This window comes from Dicentrarchus labrax, unplaced genomic scaffold, assembly GCF_905237075.1.
Source record: "Dicentrarchus labrax unplaced genomic scaffold, dlabrax2021, whole genome shotgun sequence".
In the NCBI taxonomy this organism is placed as follows: domain Eukaryota; kingdom Metazoa; phylum Chordata; class Actinopteri; family Moronidae; genus Dicentrarchus; species Dicentrarchus labrax.
In genome coordinates, this window is record NW_026136717.1 from 850,178 (window position 1) to 867,377 (window position 17,200).

A 17,200-nucleotide genomic window follows, 5' to 3' on the forward strand; every position below is an offset into this window, starting at 1 on the left:
CAAACCCATATAATTCAGTATTTTAGGGTGTGTTTCGACTGAGTGCAAAGCGATTTCATTTTAATTTTGTTTTTCCCCCCAAATCACACAATTTGAAACCTGCTTGGAAGCACTGATTGAGTTTGTGACAGCATGTTGAATAAATTTAAACTAAGAGTCACCTGAGTCCTTGGTTCCGTAGTTCATGCTTTAGTGTATTTAATATTCCAGAGTTATCTTACTATATATCTGTTATTTCTATGTTGCCTGAAGTTTTTCCTTAAATATACAAAAAATATTTTTTTGGTTACTTTCTGGTTATAAAACAGTCTCAGATTGATACTCATGCCTGTATATTAGATCCATAAACACCAAGACAGGCTATTTCTTTATAGTTATTCTTGGTTTTTTTTAAGTATTTTTTTTAGCTTTTATTGCCTTTATGATATTGACAGCTTAAGATAGACAGGAAAGGGGGGCAGAGAGAGGGGATGACTAGCAGCAGAGGGCCACAGGTCGGATTCGAACCCTGGGCCGCTGCAGCAATGACTCAGCCTCAGTACATGGGTTGCCAGTTCTACCCACTGAGCTAACCAGGCACCCTTCTTTATTGTTATTCTTAATGGCACCGGGTCGAATTCAGTCAGATTCCCGTTGAAAGCAGACAAAATTGAGGTGATAGAAACACTACCACTTTTGTCCACAGGGGCAGCCAGAATCAACACAAAATTCTGTAATGAAACATTTACCTGCTGTATAATATGTACATATGTAAGAATTTTCCAAATAAAAAAGACAATAAAAAAACACATCTATGCAGGAACCCTATGAAGAGATCCTAAAACATCAAAACAATAAAGTGTTAATTTTATTAGCCTACCTCTTTTATTAGGGTGTCACCACCTAATTCTTTCATTTCAACTAACTGCTATACCAACCTGGGAACTGAGATCTGGGCGTAATGGTTTCCATCCCAGCGTACTTGGAGACCAAAGGTTGTCTTCAGGGTGATGTACTGGCCGGCAAGACTGAGAGACATGAGAGGAGAGGGGGAGTGAGGAAGGGCCACCCGCAGTCCATTTACCTGCCAGAAGGAAAGACAACAACGTCGTAAAGACAATGTTAAACAGTTAATATTTGTAACATATTTACAGTTTCCTGGCAGCTTTTCAAATCCGATGCATCATAGATCATAAGACACATGGATAAAAACCTAGCATAAAGGGATTTGGATCTCTCTTGCTCTAGGGGTTAAGATGGCAGAGCATTGACACTGAGAAAACTAGTGTGATCTGTGGACGAGGAGAAGGAAGAGGATGAGATGAAACAAAAAAGGTGAAGGGGCAGGCTTTGAATTGTAATTTCACTAAACCGGGATTAAGATTGATACAGAGAGAATGATACAGCTGTGGTGTTGCACATGCGTATGCACTTGTTTTGCCCAGTTATCATCTTGTGATAGTGACAGCTTAAATTGAAAAAAGAATGTTTCTGGTGGCTTTATTTAAGACAAAGTTACTTATTCTTATTGTTGTTCTTTTTGAAAAATTGTGTCTTATTGTAAGCATTTTTTTTTGCTAATTATTCCTCTTAGATTAAGGTACAAATTCTTAAATTCAGAGCAATAAAGTGACCAAAATCTGTATTTGACTAAGTTTTTATTGATTGTAATAAGCACAAGTTGCTTAAATCTTTCAGTGGCTAGATTTGTATGCTAGTTTTAAGAATTCCAGCTAAGCAAAACTGGCTTACCCCATTGGAAGATTGATTTGCTAAATACAAGAACATTTGATTAGATTTAAGAATATTTAGCTTGTTTCTAGAAGGGCTGTTTTTGCAGTACATTGCATATTGGTGTAAATGTTGCCCATACTGACCAGTGTCTTCCTGGCTTTCATTAGGGTCACAGTGACTCCATTCACAGTGACGTAGAGTTTTCTCAGGTAGGACAGTCCTGGTGCTCCTCTCTCCTCATTCTTTCCTTCCACTGAGAACCAAGGACCTGCACAGAGAGCACAGAATCATACATAGTTTATATTAATAAATATTGGTTGATATATTGCTATCAGATTTAATTAATTACTTAAATATTTATATCAGCTTCAAAAGTCTAGGGCTCTGCCAGATTGTAGCAGGGGTTGACTAAAGCAGATTTCAGTGACACATCCCATTAAGGGCAAAATATCTGATAATAGCTTTCATGTCTTGCAGTAGTCTGAGGCTGGTTGTACCAACTGGTCTTTATTAAGCCTGGTCCGAACTGCTAAGTTGGTCTTTGTAAAGAGAAGTATGGAGCTATTATTGTAGCAAAACTTTTTACAAATGTGTGTGGAGAGTTGTGTAACTGTATCTCAATCTGTGTGTGTGTAAAATAATCTGTAAATATGTACAGAGATTTGTGAATGTGTACAGGAATCTGCAAATGTGTGTTTAGAATCCTTGTGTTTGTAATCAGATTTGTAAATTTGTAAAAAATTGATGATTTGTCTGTATTTCCAGCTATTCAAGCAAATACATAGACTTTTGTCTAAGTCTGCACTTACAGATTTGTCTACACATTTACAGATTTGTCCACATGTGTACAAATATCCTTACACTTGCAAACCTAAATACAGATTTGTAGATTTTTTTATACATTTACATATATGATTACGCACACACAGATTCTAAACACACATTTGCAGATTCCTGTACACATTCACAAATCTCAGTACATATTTACAGATTATTTTACACAACTCTTCACACACATTTGTAAATATTTTTGCTACAATAATAGCTCTATAGACCAGTCTTTAGAATGGACTTCACGTCAGTTGCACCAGCCAAACTTAAGCCTATGCCTGGTCTTAGCGATTCACGCTCATGTGAATACATGTGACTATTGCTATTGCCTAGCAGCGTGCGTTGCTAGGATAAAATCTCCCACTCCTTGCTGATTTGTAGCTAATCATTATGGGAGATCAAACATATGCCTATACCTGCTAACATATGCATTTTATTAACGGTAAACATGTAAAATTTAAAAATACAGTAAACAATCATTTCAAAATGTTTGAAAAAGTTTGGGCGCAATGAAAATAAAAGACATATGTCTAAACCTCTCCCTACCTGTGTTGTTCTTGCAGGTTCTGGCCAGTGTGTAGGTACATGTTCCCATGAAGCTGTAGAACTTCTTGTCAAATGTGTTGTAATGAGGATCTCCAGACACCACACAGTCCTGAGAGCCTGAAACAGAGGGACAAGAGACCTGAACAACCCCCAAGGAACAACTTCGCTAAACCTACAAACAGTTCTTTTCTGACTTTGACTTTCACTGGTATTTCACGACAGATACATCTGATCTCTTTAGACATACAGATGGGTCAGAGATTAAAGGAAGAACCTGGGTCAAGCTTCTACAACTTTTGTTTCACTCACATATGAGTACTTTATTCTGAGAATCTATGGGTCTTTTAAGAGGTTTTAGAGGTTCCTTTTGTAACTGAGGTGGATCATGGGATCTTTTAGTAGGTTTAAGTGGTCATTGAAGAGGTTCTGCAAAACTTAAGGAGTTTTGGTGGCCACTGAGGAGCTTCTATGGGTCCTTGTAAACTTTCAGGTGGTTTCTAGTGGTCCTTCAGGGGATTCAGACTGTTGGTGTTTAACAGCGTTTTCCACCACCAAAACACCAAATAAGAGAATATAATTTGGAAGAATGCTGTTCATCCTTCTAGTAGAGTTCAATACACTTGAAGAACCTAAGGAGCACTGTAGACTTATCTGTCTTGACTATGCCCAAAGATGTAAATATGTTTTAACTTATTTAAAAGCAAAACAATTTCTAGGTTGTCCTCTGTTCCACTATTGCTTCCACTGATCAGCACCTCATCATTTTATCAAAGAAGAAGAAGCTAACGTTGAATAACTCACATATTAAACATAGTGAGATGTTGTTTTGGATATTAAGAAAATATTAACTTTTTTATCCTCCAAAGACAACCGACTATCAAGTTTCAGCTATGTTGTTACTGTAAGAATATCCAGCTGAATTTTCTCTTGGCTAGTAGTGCGGTGGGTGTAAACTTACCGGTGGGATAGCATCCCAGCTCTCCATCCTGGAGTTCACACTTGTGCATTGGGGGGCACTCCGAGGCTACGCAGGTAATGAAGGGAGCATCACACCGACACTTCAGCTTACAGTCCTCGACATAAAACTCCTCTCCAGGCTGACACACACACACACAGACACACACATTTGAACTGTGTTAGCAGGAGGAAGATTCAATAAAGAAATGTCTTGAATGATGAATTTGAAATAATTAACCCCTTCAGACCTGCCTTATGTTCCAAGTTTGTGAAAAATATAAAAAAACTTCAAAACTTTAATATTTTTTTGTCCATTTCAATGGACATCGGGTACAAATAGTTGTTAAAATACCAACATCATATGACAACATCATACCTATTTTTTGTCTTATAATTGTCACATTGACATCACATGGAACATAAACTTGAACAGTTCAAATGATGTTTTTTTTTGTAAGGTCCAAACAGTTTTAAAATATAATTTTTCAAATGTTCTTATTTTTTTGTTTGTTCTGCATATGGAATATTTTCAACTGATTATCAACTCATTCTCTTGTTCTGATGTACTGTTTTTATAGTAATAAGGTCATTCATCAATACTGGCGAATTGAGTTCAATAACATGGTTTCTGACCCCCTGTCCATTCTAATGGACAGTGATATTTGAAAAAATCCTGTGTAAGAACTTGCACTGAAACATGTGATATTACACTTCTATTCATACATTCCATCTTTCAATATTATATCAAAACTATGAAATCTTGGCACAAATATCTATAAATGTGAGTAAAACTGTTGAAAATGATCCTTACTTCGACGTGTGGGGTGAAGCCCTGCCATGCCTCTCTTCCGTGTGGTGGATGTTTTTCATACATCAACAAGCAAAGCTATACTGCCGTTTGATTGGTTGTTAAATGTCCAATTCAATGGACTTGAGGGTTCAAGTGGTGTTAAATGTTGCAAAAAGTCAAAAAGAAGCCCCTGTCATGTGACGTCGATTGTAATGGACACAGGGTCTGAATATATATGTCTATATATAAAACTGACCTTTAAATAGGACAGCGTGCAAACAAAAACTGTGCTGACGACAAACAAAGGACAGAACACATACATACATACCTTATAATACTGGCCGTTAGTGTGTTTGCAGCCACAAGAACTCTTCTTGACGCACTTGCCGGCACTCAGGATGTAGCCGGGATCACACACACAGGCCTCTGAGCAGGGCCCACTGCAGGAGGGAGGATTCCCAGAACATGTCTCCTGACAGGGGTCTGCACAGGGCTCATAGTGGCTGTTGGGGGGGCAGTTCAGAGCTAGGGGGTGGATGGGAGGCTGAAGTCAGCAATAAGGCAGGCAAAGAGGTATATTCTGAGACCAGGGCGTGTATTTATCAAGGGTCTCGCACTCCTAGGAATTGCACTGAAAGTTAATCTAAGACTAAAGACAGATCCTACCTCAAAGTATATGTAAAAAATAAAGTAAGTTTATGAAGCATAAATGAAGCCTACACTGACTTTCAATAGGAGAAAACTGATTGGGTGTGACACTCAGAGACACGAAGAGTCAGATATGTAAAATATGATAATGTGTTTCCTGACAACTGAAATTTGAAATATTAAACAATGGAAAAACTGCAGAAAATGGCACCACTTTGTTTTATCAGCAACCTACTATGTGTAGGCTATAGGCAAATAACTTAGATCACTCACCAGGGTTATATGCAAAAATATGATGCCAAAGTCAATTAAAAGTATATTTAATGGTCAGCACCAGGAGCTCCATTGGCTGCAATAACACAGCGATCCCATTCATTCTAATGGAGAATGAGGCGACTTGTCACCATCCAGCGGAAACTACGATGCAATGATTCTGTTACTGTGTTTCCTATTTCTCACTTAAAATTGTTTCAGAAACATATCTGAATGTACTGTTTAGCTGTAATACAAGACCGTGTGTGACCAGCCGCCATTGTTTCCGGCTACAGACGAGTCAAAACTGCGCAGCCAATGAGCGCAGATCAACTTGCAGTACGTAACATCCACTGGCTCGTGCTGGCTTCGTTTGACTTAATAAATGTGTAATATGCAAATTAATATAGTAGGTAATTTGACTCTGTATACATTTTTCCTATATCAGCACTGCATAACCACATCATTTTACAACTCGGACTACTGTGCACATATTGCACAGGCACACGCAGCTTTGAGAATGTTTGGCCGATTGGGAGTTATTTCCAGCTCTGAGATTATTGATAATACAGACCGAGACAAAATAAGAAACCTTCCTGACCCTTGGGAAGCAGCTCGCTATTGCTCCTATATTACCCTCCCTACATCCCCCGATCCACGTATCATTTCTCCATCCATCCCATCACCCAACACTCACGGCAGAAGGTTTCATTCCTCCAGGGTCCAATGTTGACCCCACGGTCCTGGCATTCATTCACGTAGGCTTCAATAGCTTCACACAGAATAGGCTTGGCTCCATCCAGCTCACACAGATCAAAGATACAGTCCCTGAAGTAATTCTGAAGACACACACAGTTGGTGAAGTTACAATTCTTAATACAACATTATTCAACTATTCTACCTTAAAATAACAGCTTAGCTTGGTACACTTACTTGTAATAAGGAGAATGGCTCTGTCATTCCCACAAGGCGCTGAACTTCTGTTCTTGCACTATGTAAGTTGGTTTGAGTGGGTACAATCTCCCACGAGAATGCGTAAAGCTTCATGGGACTACATAAAATACCACTAAGCATAAGCAATATACTCCGCTCTGACACAATGACAGCGAAAGTATAGCTCGGAAAACATAGATATGGGGCACTGAATTTGAAAAATTGAGTGCTGACATTTGTAACATTGGTCCAAAGCTCCTGTACTAACATCCCCTGGTGCTCCAAGCTCTTTCTAAAGCAGAGAGAGTTGATGCAAATCAGCCAGAGGACATTGGAGGGAAACTCTTTTCTTCATGAAATATGGTACAGATCAGAGTCCTGGTTGGCAAGCGTTGTAAGGTATTGCACTCTGAAACTGTAGGGGCGCCAAGTTGCAACAAAACACAAAAAGAGTGACTTACATTGGGGTTGACTTTTGGATGGCACACAGCGAAGGGACCCTTTTTGTCCAGCAGGATGCCGCAATATCCAGAGCTCTCATACTGTTCTTGCTCTTCCTCATCACACCCAGGGATGGTGGTGTTGGGTTTCTTATTACACCTATCAACACAGACAGTCAGTTAAAAATTTTCTATGTGTGTATGTAGGTGTCTGTAGAGATTTTACTGTATGCTACTTACTCTGGGTCCGTGTTCCAGCTGTGTCCAAAGTCATTGGCATTGTTGGTCAATGATCCATCTGGTTTACGGAAGTCATCTTTGGTATCTCCATCGTAATCGCCACACAGACCACACAGCTTCTTCTGATAGCTGCAAGAGTTTATGTTCTCATTACAATCAAACGCTAGCGTTTCACTGATTATCAGTTTATTTTCATCATTAGAAAACTTCTTTTAAAAACACATGTTAAGAGACAGTATCTTTTGAGAGCATCTGCTCAGTCTTCACTTACTCTTTGATCACTTTGATATCCATGAAGTGGTTTCCGTCATAGCGAACAGTTACACCAAAGTTCATAGACACAGTGTAGTGCTGTCCTGACTTGAACACAGAGACACCAGGGGCTGGAGTCACTGGCAGGTTTACATTGGTCCCATTCACCTGGATCAGGGAATCAGAATAACATTATGAGATTACTGAGGAAACATAAACTCTTCATGTATAGAATCTCCAATTTTCCAGCTTGGGATCAATAAAGTATATCTATCTATCTATCTATCTATCTATCTATCTATCTATCTATCTATCTATCTATCTATCTATCTATCTATCTATAAACTTACAGTTACTGTTACAATGAGATTAGCAACTAAAAAGGTGAACATTAAACAACTGTGTTCCTTCCTTCATTTCTTACCTGCACAGTTCCACCTTTGAGGATCGAGATCTTCACCATATGTACATATACATGTACAGCCTTTACATAGGAGATGGTGGGCCTGTTATAGCGATTTTCATTGTCGACATTGACCTCAAAGTATGGCAGAGTCGTTTCATTGCAGGGTGCAGACATCAAATAACTGCAGTTGCCCATGAAGTTGTATTTGCGTTTGTCAAAGGTGGTGTAGTGGGGATCACCAGACGCTATGCATGTGGATGTATCTTTGGGAATACAAAATTATGTATATGTTAACAACTACAAATATGTTACACTGGTCCGACCAGTTAAATCAGATGAGACATATAACTTTATAACAACAGTCACTGTGGCCACAGAAAGTGACATGGGAATGTGTAGGCTACTAAAATGCAGTGTAACAGAACCAATATGGAAACTGACTCAATAATGTCAGTTACAGAGCAATATTATCTAAAGTTTTCTAAAATTAGCCACCATAATCTACTGGTTACACCAATACAAGGTGCTGCAATATACTTAATGTAGCCTACGTCACTACTGGCTAGCAACTTTATTTAGCTCAGTACACATACACTGCAAACCACACCGCAGGGCTTTTGCAGTGCACTTTTTATTTCACCATAGACATAGTTTATGAAATGGCACTGGCTAAAACCATAGCTCCAATTTCTAAAGTGTGAGTATGTTTCAAATTACCTACTTGTTGCATTGTCAAAAGGTGTCTGAAACCTTTTCAGATGTTGGAATGTCTGACATTTTAAGAAATCATTGGCCATGAGTGCATGAAAAAAAAAGTCAGCTGTTGCCCTTCTGTCACAAAGCTCTCTTTTTCCATTCTACTCACAATTAATATTATGTTTTGCGCGTACAACCTAGTGCAACACTATGAATGTCTTTAAGAAAAGCTTATGGCACCATAACTCTATCCAACATTTGAACAATCATCCTGTCTTACCCCTCTCTATGATGACAGATGTTCTGCCTTCTGCCTCTGACAGTTCTTAAAACTTTTGTTTAAGATGTGAATGGACAACACAATGTACTATTTCCTGTTCCAGTTACTTGACAATTTACCTTTAGGATAGCAGCCTGACACACCATTGACATCGCGACACTCTTCAGATGTGTCACAGGAGTTATCAACACATTCCAAAGTGTAGTTCCCTACACAGCGACACAGCTTTGAGCAGCCATCACCAAAAACAATCTCGCCAGGCTGAAACAAAATTAAACAATGGATCAATACTGGTTCACTGTATGTCACAATAACTACATAGTACAACCTTGTCGTTTACTGTCTTGCCAGTATATCTTTGTAATAAGCAGGGATTTATGTGTATGGGAAAATTAACTAGGACATAATCTAACCTCATAATAGTTATTCTGGTCATCCAAACAACCACATTTCTCCAGAGGCACACAGCGCCGTCCCTTGAAGACAAACCCTGGTTTGCAGAAACAGCCACTGATACAAGAGCCAGAACAGTTGGTGGAGGGTTCCATACAGGTGGGGAAACAAGCTGGACCACAGTCTATATACTCTGAATCAGGAGGACATGGTTCTGTGCAGCAAAAAGAAAAGAAATTGGTTGATGAAAATTATAATAATATAATAAGACAGAAAGACAGAATGAAAGAATTATGAATGAAGTATTATTGGAAACCAAATCCAAACTTTGAGAACATGCCATACTTGGTGGCTTGGGTGTTGTTGGTCCAGCAGTTGTCGGTTTAGGTGTTGTTGGTTGAGGAGTTGTTGTTTTAGGCGTAGTTGGTCTCGGAGTTGTTGGCTTTGGTGTAGTGGGTCCAGGAGTTGTTGGTTTGGGTGTAGTTGGTCTAGGAGTTGTTGGTTGTGGTGTTGTAGGTCCAGGAGTTGTTGGTTTAGGTGTAGTTGGTCCAGGAGTTGTTGGTTTAGGAGTAGAGGGGCCTGGGGTTGTTGGTTTTGGAGTAGTTGGTCCTGGAGTTGTTGGTTTTGGAGTAGTTGGTCCTGGTGTTGTTGGTTTTGGAGTAGTTGGTCCTGGAGTTGACGGTTTAGGTGTAGTAGGCCCATTAGTTGTAGGTTTATGTGTAGTTGGTCCAGGAGTCGTTGGTTTTGGTGTGGTAGGTCCAGGAGTTGTTGGTTTAGGTGTGGTAGGTCCAGGAGTTGTTGGATTAGGAGTAGATGGTCCTGGAGTTGTTGGTTTAGGAGTAGAGGGGCCTGGAGTTGTTGGTTTTGGAGTAGTTGGTCCTGGAGTTGACGGTTTAGGTGTGGTAGGCCCATTAGTTGTAGGTTTATGTGTAGTTGGTCCTGGAGTGGTTGGTTTTGGTGTGGTAGGTCCAGGAGTTGTTGGTTTAGGTGTGGTAGGTCCAGGAGTTGTTGGTTTTGGAGTAGATGGTCCTGGAGTGGTTGGTTTTGGAGTAGTTGGTCCTGGAGTTGTTGGTTTTGGAGTAGATGGTCCTGGAGTTGTTGGTTTTGGAGTAGATGGTCCTGGAGTGGTTGGTTTTGGAGTAGTTGGTCCTGGAGTTGTTACTGGTGGTAGAGGAGTTGTTGGCAGAGCTATAAATGAAAAATAAATAGTTTCTTGTGAAAACATCTGTCATTGACTTGGCATATAAATATTTCAGATGGTGCAGAGAATAACTTGAATTCCCTCTGGTCAGTTTCTCACCTTTGCAGGCCAAGACACATACAGCATCAACCGCAATATCTGTCTGAGGAGTTTCTCCAAAGGTACCCACAATCACAAACTGGAATACATATAAATGTGAAAAATAAGTTAATGTAAGCCTATGCACAAACACCTACAGAGACACACAGAGTTCTAGTATTTACCTGAATGGCAGCATTTCCCAGGTAGCGGACCTCTGCTGGTTTCCATCCTTGACCCTGGTTCCCCCTGACAGTGAAGAGAGCAGGTCCAAGGCTTCCACCTGGTAAATCGAACAAACACATTTAAGTCAAACAGACATTTTCATGCTGTCTGTGTTCCTGTATGTGTGAACATAACAATAGATGCATTCTTCTACCTGTGGTAATAGTGTGGACGCTAAGCTCCATGGTGGTGCTGGTGCCATAGAGGTAATAGTGGAAGGTGAGGTCCAAACATCCAGAGGAGGGGGTTATTAGAGAACTTCTGATCTGAGCTTTGACTCCAGGGATAGCCTCAAAAGAATCCATCAACATGTAGGCACCCACTACATATGAAAGGGACAAAATAAACAACTGCCTATTAGACAAGAATAACATAAAACAAATAAAATAAAAACATTATCATGATGTATTCTATTCCACAATTTAACAGCTAAATATTTGATTATGGCTTATGTTGAAGTTAAGAAGGCCCAATCTTGAATGAAGGTGTACCCCTCAGGACTAATAAGGCTCATACCTTCTTTGCATTATTTGCTTAATTCTGAAGTTAATATCAGAATTCTGAAATATAACAGTTTGAATTCTCACATTTTCCTTTTGAGATTATTTTTGTGTCTTCAGACTGATGTGAAGCAACCATTCGGTGGTGCTATTGCAAGTCAATGGGAAGATGCCAGTGGATTCGTGACAACAATTCATAAACATAGAAATAGAAGCTCACAGAAAATGTTAACTTTAATCTGCACAGGTGGTACCCAATTGCGGTTTCGATTGAACCCAGATTGCAAAAACACTCATTCATACAAATAACATGAGGCAAAAATCTGCTTTAAATTCCATCCCTGGGTCTGATGATATATAATCCAAATTTAATTTGTTACCTCAATATTTTTTTATATACCTCATTGCACCATTCTGGCAGACTCAGTGACAGACAATTTTAATACAGACTTTTAAGCAAAACCACTTACATCCAGGTTTGGAGAAGTCATCATCAGGTCCGGTGCCTTCAGTGTCCGTTGGCCCAATCCACTGATCAAAGCCAAACACATTGGGATTGTCAGCTTGTGTCATCCACCCACACAGGTCACCAAGAGTGTCAAAGTCACAGCCAGAAACACAAGCTGTGGACAAACGATTTAGACAATAAATGATACAGCAATATGTGTTTGTGTGAAGTGCGTGATGTCACCCATTTTAGATACTGTATACTGGAGTTTTGAAAAAATGGTAAATGGACCTGTACTTGTATAGCGCCTTTCTAGTCTTCCGACCACTCAAAGCGCTTTTACACATTCACCCTTTCACACACATTCACTCAGTGATGGCAAAGCCCATCAAACAGTAACTAACTCATTCATACACATTCACACACCGATGCACAGCATTGGGAGCAATTCGGGGTTCAGTATCTTGCTAAGGATACTTCGAGATGTGGTGGTTTGTGTGTGTATGCGCACATTTGTGTAAACTCACAGGGACATGCTCCTTCAGTAATGACAATGTTGTCCAGAGCTGAGTCACAGAAAGGACTGAAGCCTTTCTGAGCCTCGAAGGCAATCTATAGACACAGGAAGAAAACATTATCAACCTGCGACAATATGAAGAAAGCAGTTGTACTGTATGACAGACTTGGCATCTAAGTTACAAACAAATTTCAGCTTTACAGTCTGGTTAAATTACATTCATTCTTATGGCAATTGACTCGGGTTCAAATATGTTGTAGCTCATTTAGCTCAACTTTTTCTTTCATAAGACAGTAAGTGCATTTCCAAGTGAGCGGAAATACCGGATATTTGAAAAAAATAGGTCAGAATATCACAAAAATGTTTTTACGTTTGGCCTGGGTGGAAAAATTGGTGTATCAAATTTGTGACTCTAATTAATACATGAAACAAACAGAAATGTAATTTTCATGACATTGTCTTTCACGTGAAGCCCTCTTGTTCTGCAATAGTTTGAAGGCCCCAGACTGGAAAATAAGTGCCACCAAGTACTGACATTCTTTTGCCAATTTTCTGAAATTTGTTTAAAATTTGTGCTAAATATTGATGGAAACTTAGCTATTTATTTGAGGTATAGCTGTGTTTTATAGTGTTTAATCAATAATATGTGCTCTCCTATATGAAAATACTTTTCCAATCCAGTTTCTGTTAACAGACTGCAGTAGCAGACAAGTGAATTTATGTTTTTAAACCCTTGATGTCCAGGTAAATTGTGTCAGATAAAACTTTGAAGAGTTAAAGTTTGAAGTGACTGACATTGTGCAGGATTCTTTGTTTTTAATGTAAACTTATCATATAATACATTTCTCAAGATTTAACTATTTAATTGTGAAATTGAACAAACACCACTTTTTTCCCCCCATATAACCAAATTACCAGACTGGGTCCTAGTTACCACATTGCTGTTCTCTGCTTTGTGTGTTAAAGCCAGTAACCTGCTGACACTCACAGTGACGCTCTGACTGCTGGGTTTTGACACAGTGACTGAGCCCTGCAGCCAGGATGGACTCTGGATTCCTGTCTTCTTCCAGACCTCCTCCTCAGCTCCAGGCCTCCTGGCCAGTACCCTCAAGACATTGTTATTGTCTGAACCATACATATAGTATTGAAACTGGACACAGATCTGAGAGGCCAATGATGAGAGGGCTGGGCTCAGCAGACGAGCTTTCTGTCCATTAGCCACATTGTCGGCCTCATGGTAAATATAGTAGCCCTCTGTAGACACATAGAAGACAGATGAAGGGTATTTCTGTAATCATGAGTCAGAATTCAATGTTTCCCTCCTAGGAATCTAAATTAACCTCAATCATGGCTTGGTTACCAATGACGGGATTGTACAGAAATAAGACATTTGAAATAAACAATTAGTTCAGGACTGACTTCCATCAGGGTAGTCTCCACTGGGACCAGTGCCATCTGTCGGGGTTGGACCTTTGTGTCTTGTCCAGTCATTGCTGTCTGTGTTGTCCTGACTGAACCTGCAGAAGGGGTCACTGTCCTGGTTAAAGTCACAGGAGGTCAGCACTGCTGGAGAAACACAAAATGGAGAGGTAAATTATATTAAGAATAGCAATGTAATAGCGTTTACCCTCAAAACAATTTGTGATTAATAATAAAATGCAGTTATTGGAAAGATGTTATTAGGTTGATAAATTATTCAATTGACTGACAAAATGTTATTATTTAGTTATGCTTTTAAAATTAAGTTTTTCTTGCCACTGTCGCCAAATGCTTGCTCATGGTGGGAACTGTTGGGTCACTGTAAATAATAAAAAATTAAAAAAGAGTACGGTCTGGACTTGCTCTATTTGAAAACTTTTGTTATGAATTGGCACCGTACAAATACAAAAAAAAATTGAATTGATAATCAGAATTAGATTGCTATGGATATGAATGGTGGCTGAGTTATTGGCAGTGCTGCCTCACAGCAAGTACACCACAGGTTTAAAGGTCAACAGTCACTATTGTATTGTATTGCAATATTTTGTTTCGTGATATTTTACTGATTCTCAAAAACTATTATTACCATCTATTTTTGCGTTTATGTCCCCAACCTGTAGATACCAGTGTATTAAACTACGACTATGATACTGGATGTCACAGGGACAAATGCAGATCCCACTGTTCTGGTTGTGTAAAAAAAAGTAAACTTTTTGTGTTATGACAGTTTTTCTGACTATTTTGCAATATTGAATCATAACCGCTAGATTCTTGTCAATACACTGCAACACACTACAGACAGGGCCTCAAGATTAACTAGTAATACAGGAACATTGTGATATCAAATTCCACAAAACAAATGTGATGCAGGGACCCCAGGACAGCTTCCTGCTTTACTTGGTTGGTAAATGATAAATTAATTGTAAATGGACGGTACTTATATAGCGCCTTTCTAGTCCTCCGACCACTCAAAGCGCTTTTACACTACATGCCACACATTCACACAATGATGGCAAAGCCCATCAGACAGAAACTAACTAATTCATTCACGTTCACCGAGGTTGGTAATCCAGCCTTGAATGTGAGTGTGAAGTGTGTGTAACTGAGTTACGTAATCAGGATACAAAAAAGTAACGATTCAATACATTGTGATATATTCCAATACTGTTAGCAAGGTGATATATTGAGATTTTCTTAAAATGAGTGTCATAGTATGATCACAATACAATATGATACATATATGTGATGCATATGTGTTAGAACAGGTGAAAGCAGCACCCATTTTTTTATAACATGATGCTTGGGTGACACACTACAGTGATTTTAATGCTCTGAGTGATAAATGATACCTTTCTGTACTTTGCTGTGTGTATATTTGGGCTGTGTTAACAGATGTGTGCTGTGTGAAAGTGTTTGTTAGTTGTGGATAGTGAAGATAAGGAGCTCTAAAGAGGTAAAGTCCACATCCATCCCAAGGACAGTGTGGTGGAAGCAGTGGATCATATGCTGCACTACTGTCCAAGCTCTGTGTGAGTAGGTCGTGTTAGAATGTAGATTGGTTTACCATATAATTTGTGCATTAATGTGTGCTAAACATAATTTGTTGGATGATTAAAAGTGACCTACCTGCTTCTCTCTGTGATTTCTGCAGACTGTGAAGAGAGGGAGACTCAGGTTAAAGTTTGGTTAAAGGTATATCAGCTTGTGTAAAAAATGTATCTTAACCACTGTCATTTATACTACAGTTGACATTGTTATGTAATTACAGAGAGTCAGTCAACAAAAGCAAGAGTAAACTAAATTTAGTTTGAAAGCCTTCTCCACAATGCCAGGAACAAATCTTTGGTGTAGTCACATTGAATCATTCATGTCTTGCTTTTCTTGTTGGCCTAAATCCAGTAAACGTGAAAAAGAAAAAATACTAAAAAAAAATGTAATCAACCCGCCATCAGAACCAAAAGTCCACAAATCCAGAAGGCCATAATCTTACTGTCCTCAGGACAAAAAGGTTGGGAACCACTGCCACTGTAGATGTCAAGCAACTCACACGATACACTTTACTGTTATTGCTGTAGGAACATTACATAGTATTACAATATATTATAGGAAAAGACTCTAAGTAAAACATAATTAACTCACCACAAAATCAATTCTGAATACAAAAGACACACAAATTATTTATCAATGATAAAAGAGGTGGAAAAATTCCATTCTTCATTACTGGGAGTAACTCACCTGTGCTGTGACTGTACTCCTGCGCTGCATCCACACATCCATAAGAGCAGAATTAGAAACATTAATGTATGCATGGCTAACTGTTAGTTAGCAGGAGAGGAAGACAGAGGGACGCAGCAGAGGAATTTATATAGGGGGCTAGAATGGACGGGGGGGGGGGGGTGTTGCTCTATGCCACATGGGTTGATATGTTGGGTGGGTGGTGTGGATGCTGAATTGCTGCATTACTTGATGTTGCAAAATGTGTAAATGGTTAACTGAGAGTGATAGGGACAGGGTGTGTTCTCTTTGGTTATGAGTTTGTGTTTATCTGAGCCTGTGTGTGTATGTGTGTTTTTTGACCTCTCAGCAGTTCACATGGTGGGTGGGGATGCCCATCAAACACTATATTACAAAAAAGAAGAAAAAAGAACTGTACTGTAAGACATTATACAGATTATTGTGTAATAAACAGAATACTTTGACCACATAGACACACCTTTTCTACATGTACTGCTTATTTACACATATGTCAAATGCAGAGGACACATTTGGTTTCCATGTTAATGCTGAGAAATTACAATAAATGCTAACGGCTGAAGCTTTTATACATTATATATTGTTGATAAACTTTGTTTTCCATAGCAACCAGACTGACTAAGCTTTCCATGACTAATTTGCCCTCTGGTTCACTCCATCAACAATGACTCTCACACTGTTGAACTTTACCTTTGAAATGAGAAATTAGAGACAAATGCTCTAATCTGATCGCCATAAAAGTTCCATTGTGTAACATGTAGGCCTCTATTGGCAGAGATGTAATATAATACTATGTTTTCATTAGTGTATAATCACCTGAACATAGGAATTGCTATATTTTTGTTACTCTAGAACAGTGGTTCAGTTCAAACCAATGTAGTTTTATTTGTATAGTGCCAATTCATAGCAAAAGTTATCTCAGGACACTTTTCAAATAGAGCAGGTCTAGACCGAACTCCTTATAATATTATTTACAGACACCCAACATTTCCCAACAAAAAAACTTCCTTTTAAGAGGCAGAAACCTCAGATAGTTGGGGTTAGAGAGAGAGAGATGGAGAGAGAGGCACAGGGGGTTAGAGGGGTAAAGAGAGAGGGAAAGAGACAGAGACAAAGGTCCAC

General features: G+C 39.1%; 1 protein-coding gene across 4 annotated transcripts in view; it reads right to left on the minus strand.

The window, feature by feature from the left end:
* zanl (zonadhesin, like) overlaps positions 1–16,174 on the minus strand; it is a 37,440-nt gene extending 21,266 nt beyond the window's left edge. For 2 of the 4 annotated variants that reach the window (XM_051429583.1, XM_051429581.1), the window contains exons 1-22: positions 16,061–16,173; positions 15,452–15,477; positions 13,766–13,912; positions 13,335–13,600; positions 12,357–12,441; positions 11,852–12,004; positions 11,036–11,203; positions 10,842–10,939; positions 10,678–10,756; positions 9,723–10,565; positions 9,398–9,591; positions 9,104–9,245; positions 8,027–8,271; positions 7,622–7,770; positions 7,351–7,479; positions 7,132–7,270; positions 6,435–6,576; positions 5,166–5,362; positions 4,049–4,187; positions 3,091–3,207; positions 1,857–1,981; positions 918–1,063 (exon numbers count right to left, since the gene is read on the minus strand). In XM_051429583.1, coding sequence (XP_051285543.1) covers positions 918–1,063; positions 1,857–1,981; positions 3,091–3,207; positions 4,049–4,187; positions 5,166–5,362; positions 6,435–6,576; positions 7,132–7,270; positions 7,351–7,479; positions 7,622–7,770; positions 8,027–8,271; positions 9,104–9,245; positions 9,398–9,591; positions 9,723–10,565; positions 10,678–10,756; positions 10,842–10,939; positions 11,036–11,203; positions 11,852–12,004; positions 12,357–12,441; positions 13,335–13,600; positions 13,766–13,912; positions 15,452–15,477; positions 16,061–16,134 — 3,803 coding nt within the window. In that variant the 5' untranslated portion in view covers positions 16,135–16,173. Of the gene's footprint in view, positions 1–917; positions 1,064–1,856; positions 1,982–3,090; positions 3,208–4,048; positions 4,188–5,165; positions 5,363–6,434; positions 6,577–7,131; positions 7,271–7,350; positions 7,480–7,621; positions 7,771–8,026; positions 8,272–9,103; positions 9,246–9,397; positions 9,592–9,722; positions 10,566–10,677; positions 10,757–10,841; positions 10,940–11,035; positions 11,204–11,851; positions 12,005–12,356; positions 12,442–13,334; positions 13,601–13,765; positions 13,913–15,451; positions 15,478–16,060 lie in introns of all 4 variants that reach the window. The other 2 variants (XM_051429584.1, XM_051429582.1) reach the window with 2 other exon arrangements.
* Between the last annotated feature and the right edge of the window lie 1,026 nt (positions 16,175–17,200).